At 36.7% G+C, this 11,069-nt stretch overlaps 1 protein-coding gene across 1 annotated transcript in view; it reads left to right on the forward strand.

Moving 5' to 3' along the window:
- The first annotated feature begins 8,437 nt into the window (after window positions 1–8,437).
- The window catches only part of LOC122537126, an 18,742-nt gene continuing 16,110 nt past the window's right edge, over window positions 8,438–11,069 (forward strand). Inside the window, exon 1 of the mRNA XM_043670101.1 lies at window positions 8,438–8,871. Coding sequence (XP_043526036.1) covers window positions 8,643–8,871 — 229 coding nt within the window. The 5' untranslated portion in view covers window positions 8,438–8,642. The remainder of the gene's footprint in view (window positions 8,872–11,069) is intronic.

Genomic DNA, 11,069 nt, shown 5'->3' on the forward strand with positions numbered 1-11,069 from the left:
TTTTTTTTTTTTTTTTTTTTTTTTTTTTTTAAATTTTTGCAGTCTCCTCGCGTTGTTTCGAAATATTGATGTCAAACCGCGCTTTGGAACACACGCGGAGAGCGAGCCGCACCGAACTTAATCGACCTGAATTTCTCCGTTGTTTTTGAGGATATGGAAAAGTTTTGTGGACGAAAATTGTTTAGTTCACGATACGATAGTGATAGTGTTTTTTTTTTTTTTGGTAGCTGAAGGAATACAAGATCATCTTCACTTTTTTTCAAATGAAACGATATATATTTCGCCAATATCAATCGACATTCTCTCTGTGAAAAAAGACATTAACCTATGTATACTGAAAAACTATTAATTTAACAGTGTTTTTGAAGTTTGAATTTTATAAAATTTATACGTGAAATACAAGAAGTCTGTCGATTTGATTAATATAGTCACGGCAATCATTCACAGGGCCAACTAAAATTTCCAAATGTTCCACATAACACGTGCAAAAGTTCTCCAAATTAACTGAGATAGATCGTCTATTCCAAACTATTAATTTAGCAGTGTTTTTAAAGAATTTTATAAAAATTATACGAGGAGTCTATATTGTTAATTTGATTGTAGTCGCGACAATCATTCCTCGTAACTAAAATTTCCAAATGTTTCACATAACATATGCAAACGTTCTCCAAATTAACCGAGATAGATCGTCTATTCCAAACTATTAATTTAGCAATGTTTTTGAAGAATTTTATAAAAATTATACGAGGAATCTATATTGTCAATTTGATTGTAGTCACGACAATCATTCCTCGTTACTAAAATTTCCAAATGTTTCACATAACATATGCAAAAGTTCTCCAAATTAACCGAGATAGATCGTCTATTCCAAACTATTAATTTAGCAGTGTTTTTGAAGAATTTTATAAAAATTATACGTCAAATACAAGGAGTTTATATTGTCAATTTGATTGTAGTCACGACAATCATTCCTCGTAACTAAAATTTCGAAATGTTCCACATAACACGTGCAAAAGTTTTCCAAGTTAACCGGGATAGATCGGCCGATTATTTGCGAATAATCGGGCTAGTTCGATAAGAACCAAAGCCGCGGAACTTTTCTGCACAGCTTGAACAATGGTTTGCGCACAATCCGAGCGATTTTATCGAAAGGCTGAATTCAGTGGAAGTCGGTTGCTAGCCTGAAACGTGTTAATTCGTTCTCAGATCGATCAACCGCGTTTGGTAAATGGGCATTCTATTTCCCCTGTCGTAAGAAACTTGCAAATTGCTTCTCCAATAACGTAGCATAGAAATTCCGATCGTTTGAAATTTCCTCGCCGATTGGGCGTATACGCGTGGCGCGGTTCAACGAACAAATTCAGATATCCAATTAGTTTTATTTTCAATTAATTCGTTTGCCGTGCGATTCAAATTGGAACGCTTTTTAAAAGCCGCCGAGAACGGGCGAGGAGGGATATACGTGCTGCGAATAATTTTCAAGCTTAATATTGCCGCGTAACTTTCACGCTATCGCGAAACCTAGATTGATCGTTGTGATTTTTGCTATTTCGCGAAAGATAATCTTTCGATTTGTTTTCGAAATTGAAAGAGAAGGTTCTGAAAGTTCGATCCATACAAATTTAGTTTTCTCGCGTTGTTTAATTTGGGAATTTTCAATTTTATTATTTGTCTTTGTTGGAGAGAACACGAGATACAAAATCAAATTAAGCACTTTGAATCTGTGTGATGTGGCAAATCGTAACGCTCGTATTTATTCAAATTAATGTGAGACATTGCCAGGAGAATTAAGTCGGAACAGGATTGGATAATTTCGCGAATGATAATCTTTCGAGTTGTTTTTAAAATTGATAGAAGCTTCAAAAAGTTCGATTCTTAATTGAGAGTCAAACGTATGGATTTAGATTTCGCGTTGTTTAATTTGGGAATTTTCAACAAATCGCAACACTCGCATTTATTCAAATTAATGTGACGTCGCTGGGATATTACCAAGAGGATTAAGTCGAAAGAAGATTAGATAATTTCACGTTTTCCAGCGTAATTTCTCTTGCTTTCACAAACGAAACGTCGCATTTCGAAATTAAACGGGACCCTCTGCGAAAGATTTGCAGAAACGCACGTCGCGTGAAACATTTTACATACGAAAGGGACCCCGTGTAAGATTCATAGACGTTTCGAATACTTTTTTCTCCCCGTCGTCTCTCTCGAGTAAAGAGAGCAGTTGATTTGCACGGATAAAAATTACACGGTTTCGTTCGTTAGAAAGTGCTGCAAGTGCAGTGTTTCGTTGCATACGCGAACAGTAAGTGGAGGTGTAAAAGGTTAGAGTTCGTTAAACCATTTGGTCTTTTCCGCTGGTTACTTTTTTTTGCGGCCTTTGACCAAAAAGAGGCTAACGAGGCATGCGTGTGCATGTACGGTGTCTCAGTTACGTAACCCACCCCTTAAAAGAATAGCTAACAAGTTAGTGGGGAAACCATAAGTCTCGAGAATGAGAGAGTTCGCTTCTTGCTGGAACTTTCAAACTTTCCTGAAAGAAGCATATTTTTTCCCCCCCTTCCCTGAACATATCCTACAGAATGAATTGAACTTCTTTTTTTTTTTTTTACCGTATATTTATACATTGAGAAATGGTTCCGTTTTCTCGCAATTTTGCTCCACCAGTCTCGCGATCGTAAGATGTATAACAGAGAGGTTCCGCATTGAAGCGTTGGAGAAAAAGGGTTTTGCAATTTTCAGACATGTTCAGAGATTATCGTTACGAATATCAGTAATTTAAACATCTACGTTTGAAAAGGCAAACTTGCCCTCATCCGTGCCTATTTCTAGCTCGAACGAACGATCGAGGGAGCAACGATCACATTTTCGAAAATGTTACGTACATAGTCCACGAAAGTGTCGAGTGCGATTTTTCTTTTCGGTTTTGTTTAAAAAAGAATCAAACTTTTACGTGGCATTAAACTACGTATCCACAACGGTACAGAAAGAAATGCATCCGGTACTTTTATCTTTCGCTCCATTTTGTTGTATTTTGTTTGGACACATTGCCAACTCGATACTAGTTGACAGAAAGAAAAAAATTGGATCGCTTCGTACGTGAAATTCGTAAATGGAAATTCCAATAGAGTGTAAAAAGGAGCGCGGCACTGCAAACAATATATCCGCGCCTGTACGTTCGCGGTACCCTCTTGTAAAATTAAACAAACAAAACCTAACCGACAATACCACGAGCCGAATAACGGATAATTCATTTCCAACGGTTACTGTACCATCGACGTTGACACGACGAACGACAAAGGTAGATAGAAATATCGTCAACTTATGTATTGAATTTTTCTTTCTTTTTTTTTTTTCTTTTTTTACGTAGAAAAAGCATTCGCTAAGCAGTCAGAGAATGTGGTTCTGCCTTCGAATGGAGTCAGTTGAGCGTGCTATCGAACGAGCGAGGCATCCACCCCCCAGCGTTTACAGTTTTGATGCTAAGGCAGCGAAAACGAGATTCGAAGAGCGAAATCGTGCCCGGTTTTTGCGCTCCCGGGTGAATCGGCGTTCACGTCGGCATCGGAGAAATATCGCGGTGAATTTTCAGCGGTCGGACCAAATCAGCCGGCGGAACGATAACGCGCGCCTCCCCACGTGTACATAAAACGGTGCAACGTACGAGCGCGCGTGATTTTCCAAGTAACGCCCCCGCTGTTCACGCGAAATCGTAAATTTCCGGGGCGGAGGCTCGGGAAATTATGCCGCGATTTCTTTCACAAACGTGTGGCAAACGAGATTAGAGAATTCGGCGTTTCTCGATCGGTTGCTGAGAAACAAACAATCGTCCCTGAAGAGGGGGATGAAATCGACGTGCACCGTTCGTGCGAGGTTAGGTTTATTGGAAACTATCGATTCTGTACGTGGCCAAATGATTTTGGAGAAAGTATTGACAATTTCTCCAGCTGGCTCTCTAATCTTTACTTCTCCGATCCTCGTGGGATTTGCAGGATTCTTCGCTTGTTTGCTTGTCGATAGTTTTCTCACGAATGATTTCACTGTCGATAATTTGCTACTTGTTGAACGCGGTTTATTCGTTCTGTTAATTTCGATGAATCACGCTGAATCGTTGCGTGTCATGTGTCTCTCGAAGAATGAATTTTTCAAATTGCAATTAATGAAATTTGGTTTAGTGGAAAAAATAGGAAACGAAATAAGTTAAAAATAAGTGGCGACATCCCTGAGTTTGTTCCTAAAGGTCAGCAATCGTTGACCACCAACAGCAACTTCAAATTTCCTCCCTTTTAATCGATTAAATTCGATTTTCTTGCATGCATCGCGTTAGCGCTCTTCTTCCTTCTAAAATATGTATTTCCTTCGCGATTCTACGTTGAAAAATTATGCAGACTTGGAGAGTTAATACTATTTTGTCATTAATAGGGAATATATTAATATAAAATACATTTGACGACGTCTCGCAAAGGCAGAGAACTTCAGATCGAGAAATTCTGTTTACTTTTGAAAAGCGCAGTCGTGTAAACACGTCACTTGCGTTGCGTTTACGAGTATCGTCGCGCGAAAGTCTGGAAATCATTCGTTAATGTTAATTACATGATGTTGAAAATATGTTTGCACGGTGCTGCTAATTATCTTGTTCCCTTCGATTTTCCCTTACAAAAATATTATACGAAAATAATATACACTGTGTATACGGTGAGCGACAAAAGTATTCGTGCTATACAGATAGAAGATTGTTACGAACAAAGATAGTAACTTTTGTATTATCAAAGTAATTAAAATAATTCTACATACTCGTACTTGCAGTTGAATGTCGTTCTCCTCTGTACATTTATTACCATGTCTGCGATATTTAATTATTTATTTAATATCGCTGTATCATTTGTTTAATTATTCATTCAATAATTAATCCAACTCTGTCGTCTTCCATTATATTCATATTTAATATCAAAATATCGACTCTATGCATTTTTAACGGGTGACCATAACGTCGAGCATCAAACGGCGCGATAAATCATTTAGTCACGATGCGGCGGCACGCCTTTCGGTTCATTGTTATCGGATCAATTCCGATGCATTATTTCGCGTGTTGAGTCTACGTAACTAGTTTACAAGCGGCCGCATGGATAACAGGCGGCTCAAACGTCCAGCACCGGCTTCCGCATTAAAATTTCAAATTTCAATCGCAAACTCGAGCTGCGGGGCGAATCGCCTGAATTCGTCTTGCTCACGCCACACGGCGCAAATTACCGGCACGCGTTCAGGCGAAATTCAGGAATCACCGCGACCGAGTGTGAGAGAACTCGCCGATTATTTTTCATCCACGAATTTTTCTTCCGAGTACTCGTTCGTCGTTCACTGCCAGACGCTCGTAATGTTTCTTTTATGGTAGGACACGATTCAATAGAATTCCCGTTGAAATTGAAATAGTTTTTGTTTCGTTCGCAGACGGGGACTTATTAAAAAAAATTTCATAGAAATTACTTGAAGAGTTTTAATCTCGCCTCACGGTGCGGATGAACTTCGTTAAAAAAAAAAAAAAAAAAAGAAAGATGCAATTTTCTAGGAAAACATTTGCAATCAAACGTTAGAGAGGAAAGAAGGGGAAAAAAATATCTACGTGATTGTAAAAGTACAACAAAACGTTGCGAGTGAATTCTCTGTAATTAAAAGTCCGCGTAATTGAGACGAGGAAAAAATACAAGTCGATTTCTCTCGATTATCTGATCCCGTGCCACGTCGAGAATTTTTTTGTACCAAAAAATTATAATATTTTCTCAGTTTCAAGTATACTTAACTGAAACAAAACTAGGCAAAACAAGTAACAAATTTATTACGTCTGAATAAAATTTCTATCCAGTGATATCGCACCGACCAGTTCAAAAAGAAAACGACGAACTGTATGAATGGTTTGGTCACTCGTTATGGTCCGCAATCGGTTGCCAGCGCGCCAAAGTGGTTGAAAACAAAAACAAAAACGAAAAAAAAAAAAAGAAGAAGAAAAAAAAACGGAAGGGAAATAAAATTTTCTCGCAACTACGTGTCACTTTCCCGCCAGGTTGTCTTAGAAGAACGATCACAAGAGACTATCTGCGGTTTTTTATTTCGTTAGGAAAAGCTCAGTCTGCTTCTTTATCGGTTGATCCGCGGTGCAGTCTTAAATTTTGCAAGTGTACGGCTCGCGCGTACACCGGTTGCCTCCTCGCGCTTTCTTCAATTTCCTCCGGGCCGTGAAATTGAAATTGAAATCTGAAATTTAAATGCACCCGCGCCCCCTCACCACCTCGCCGGAAGAACCGGACGATGATATTCGACGAGTGTCGAGGAAGGTCGGAGGAAATAAAAGGGAAACGGTCCGAGGAGTCGCTCCAATAAGCAACAGATAATTGCTCGAGCAAAGACGTCCCGATTTCCGTTATTGCAGCGCACCCTCCATTGTGCCATCCCCTTTTTGCTCTTCCTTATCTTCTTTTGTTGCTTTACAGTATCGACGATAATGGAATTGTCACGTTGCGTTCTCGAGTGGCTCTCTCGTTTCCAATTATTACATCTCTCTCGCAATTGTGGAAATATTTCACAATTGTCGAATGCTGCCCCATCGTGTCACTTACGCGTTCGAACGTTTTGCGACTCGCTTTTGTACTTAAATATATCGAAACATATTGAAATCTAGCATTTTAGCGAGACTCGGTTTTTGAAAGAAATCTTGAAACGCGTAGAGAAATAAAATATACAGGAAATTGGTGGGTATTACATTTATAAATTGGAGGAATATTCAAATGTACAATGTTATCTGTTATGAATGAGCGTCAATGTACAATGAGATCATGTTTTACATTTATTACGCGTTTAAGGTGATTAACATTTATGCTGTATTATACCAGTTTTCTGTATATGCTTGCGATTAATATGATATTATATTGTACATTTTCATATTGATTTCAAATTTTGCCAATACAGTCGTTATACTGTATAATTGTACAACGTGTGCCAATATCAAATGTTACAATAACTGTCCTTTAGTTAAAGAACTGAACTTACAAATTCCATACATCTCTTTTTTCAATTTTTAAAATCTTTACAATTACAATAATTAGCAATTAATCTGCTGTAGTTTCGCTCGAACTGCACTGTTCATTGAAACGAACATATAATTTAGAATTCACATAATATTTCGATGAAAACTAAGGCTGATAATAAGTGTTGATCGTTATTGAAGAACTCCTTTGCTCTCTCTCTCTCTCTCTCTCTCTCTCTCTCTCTCTCTCTCTCTCTCTCTCTCTCTCTCTCTTCTACTTTCTCCATCTCTATCAGATTTTCCCTTAATTAAGAATAAGAAAAAGTACTTTCCGTATTAAGGAAATCCTCTTAGAGCCCTGTGCCCCTCACTCACCCCTTTTCAAGCCACCCTCCATCTTATTAAATTTATTCTTATTAAATAAGTTTTACGTTTGCGCCGTGTTACACGAATTTATGGAAAGCCAGCTACGAAACATAATTAACTTGATCGCGTTCAATTTTTTTTTTTTTTTTGCCCTTTCCCCGAAGCTTCGTGTTATTTAAGAGGGCTTGCGGGGAGGGGGAGGAGGGCAGAAAGAGCGACGAGATTTATTATTGCGAAAGTGGTTGAAAGGATAATGGTAAAGCTGTTTCACCTGCGGGTGCATAAATCACACACGTTGAACATGCTAATCTCTTTTAACAAGAGCCGCGGAACATCGTCGGGTAAAACGATTTCCCCACTCCGTCGAAATTTTTAAGAAATTCGCTCGATCAACGTTTCAGCAGGGCTGATTTCACGATTTCCACGGTTTGGGAATAAATGTTGGAACTTGGAACGAAACGAAAGTGGAAATATAATAAATCAGAGTAGAATAGAAATTTAAAGTAGATCTAGAATTTAGAATTCGTCGTCTGTCGCGAGTATCTTTATTTTTGTCTTCTATTCCTATATATATTATAATATATATTATTTTCTTATTTAATATTCCTATATATTATATATATAATAGATAAATAATTTAAGTATTATTAGGTATAATACTTGTTAATAATAATAATATTAATATTATCAGGTTAAGTATTATATATATATATCATTGTTTAATCTAATAATACTTAAACTATTTACCTATTTTCGAAGCAATACTTTTGATATACTTTATGAATTATTAACTCGTTCATTTTCGATCCTTGGAGAAGGAACTTCTCTTTCTTATTCCCATCATCACCTGTTCTTTATCATTTAATCGTTGGCTCTTTAAAAGTCCACTGAAACACGTGATATATTCTCATTAACCTATTTTTATCCTCTCGGATAATTTCCAAGTATCTACAAAAATTTGATCGTCGAAGTAGCATAGAAAAAAAAAGATGAGAAAGAAAAAATTCTTAATTACGTACTTCACTCTGTAACTATCTGCCGTTGTAACTGAAGTCGCGAAACTTCCCGTAAGACGTTCTCTTCCGTCGAGAAAAATGACGGGATTGCTCTCGTCGAGTCAAAAATAGTATTCTTCCGCGAGCGTGGCCGTTGTCGACGAGCACACTGGGCAATTTGTGTTCCTCTCCTTATTACGGTTGCTCGTTGAAACGAATTCGCAGGGATTCGTTATATCAAATCCCGTCGTTGAAAAAGTTCGGCAATGCTCGGTTCCCCTCTCCCCAAGGATCCTAATTACCGTTATACTTTTACGGGCCGCATCGAGGATTTCTTTCTTGCTTGTTGCAGAGATTTCGAAGCTGGCATGAGGTGCATCCAGACGTACACGTTCGACTGCATGCAAGAGAAACAAAGGGAGCACTTCAACTCGTTGTACGCCGGCACCAACAAAGTGGTCATGGAGCTGTGTCAAGACGGCCCTTATCAGGACGGTAAGCTGAATAACTACTCCTGTTGTTGCCATTACTCCGATCCAATTAGAGAGTAGCTGTCGCGAATGATCTTGAAGGGTGAAACGAATTTACGTGGCACGTCGACGCGGAGTACAGTTAATCAGGTGTTATTATTTTATTCTAATTGCCATTATGAAAAGTACCGATTAACATCAAGCGTAGATATTAATTTTTGTACCATTTATGGTTGTGTCTCTTACGTGCCTATGGAGATTTTATGGAAGTCTCGCAGTATGTTATTTTTACAAAAATTAAAGTTTTTTTTGTATTATAAGTTATATATGACACGTTATTCATTTTATATAATAAGTTATTACATTATGAATCGAATTTAGGCGATATGCGGACATAGAGTACAGTTAATCGAGTATTATTATTCTGTTTCATATTATAAAGAGTACTAGCACACGTGCTTATTAAGATCAAGAATAAATATTAATTTTTGTCAACCATTTATAGTTGTGTCTTTACGTGTCTATGGAGATTTTATGGAAATCTCGCAGTATGTTATTTTTACAAAAATTAAAGTTTTTTTGTATTATAAGTTATATATGACACGTTATTCATTTTATATAATAAGTTATTACATTGTGAATCGAATTTAGGCGATATGCGGACATAGAGTACAGTTAATCGAGTATTATTATTCTGTTTCATATTATAAAGAGTACTAGCACACGTGCTTATTAAGATCAAGAAGAAATATTAATTTTTGTCAACCATTTGTAGTTGTGTCTTTACGTGTCTATGGAAATTTTATGGAAATCTCGCAGTATGTTATTTTTACAAAAATTAAAGTTTTTTTTGTATTATAAGTTATATATGACACGTTATTCATTTTATATAATAAGTTATTACATTGTGAATCGAATTTAGGCGATATGCGGACATAGAGTACAGTTAATCGAGTATTATTATTCTGTTTCATATTATAAAGAGTACTAGCACACGTGCTTATTAAGATCAAGAAGAAATATTAATTTCTGTCAACCATTTGTAGTTGTGTCTTTACGTGTCTATGGAAATTTTGTGAAAATCTCGCAGTATGTTATTTTTACAATGTTTTTTGTATTATGATAAGTTATATATTTTTATATATTGTATGTTGTACATATTTCTCGCATGATAAGTTATTGCATATTTTTTGTGATGATTTAGTAATTCATACTTTACATTATAAATAGATTATACATTGTACCCAAATTACGTATATTATTGATAGATTATCATATTAAATATTCTCGATGACAATTACTTGACAATAATTTTTCAAAGGCCGAATTCAGTTTACATAACCTCCAGATACAATTTACTTAATATTTATTAGAATAATATTAATATTTATATTCATTATATTAATATTAATATTTATTTATATTAATATTTATTAGAAATACCAGTAGGACTTTTACACGAGAAGTTACAACATTTTTGTGACTGTATATTCAAAATTTACTTTCCTTCAACTTATTACTTCTCTTCTATTCAATTCTACGACATATTCCGCGCGGGAAAGTTGCAGTTTCCTACACGTTATCAATTTCTCAGGTTTTGACAAAAAGAATTTCTTTCCTTTGTCAATTCATGACACGGGACATACAGCTTATGTATGTTATGTATGTTTGGCGGAGTTTACTTTCGACTAATGGCCAACGCGCTTGTCCCGCTCTAGGATATATTACCAATCGTTTTTGAATGCCACGATCGAGCACGCCGCCGATATTCGCGTAATCTCCAGAGTGCCGAATACATTATTGAGTCTAATGGTCGATAGATTCGCAACTGGCCGCAGATATTATACATGGCTTTCCTGTGTGTCTAATGTCGCGTGTCCTAATGCATCCTCCGATAATCGCAGAAATCCGTCTTTAAGATTTTGATTCAATTTGAATAACTCGCGTGATTATGCGAGCTACGCTCTATTTTACGGAATTTCTCACGGCGTGTTCTCTTTTATCTGCTACTTTTCTCTATAACGTGAAACAGGATTTTGCAAAATGAACATAAAGATCTGTTTCAGTCGATGGAATCATTTTACACGGAGATTTAAGTTTCAATGATGGTTGATTTCTTCAACCTATCGATATTTCCAACAAATATACAGGGTGTTTCGTAACTTGTGGGACCCACTTCGGGAGCTGATTGTACGCCTAAAAATAATGAAAAAAAAGTCATAT

The sequence above is a fragment of the Frieseomelitta varia genome, unplaced genomic scaffold (assembly GCF_011392965.1).
Source record: "Frieseomelitta varia isolate USP_RPSP 00005682 unplaced genomic scaffold, Fvar_1.2 scaffold_887, whole genome shotgun sequence".
NCBI classification, from domain to species: Eukaryota; Metazoa; Arthropoda; class Insecta; order Hymenoptera; family Apidae; genus Frieseomelitta; species Frieseomelitta varia.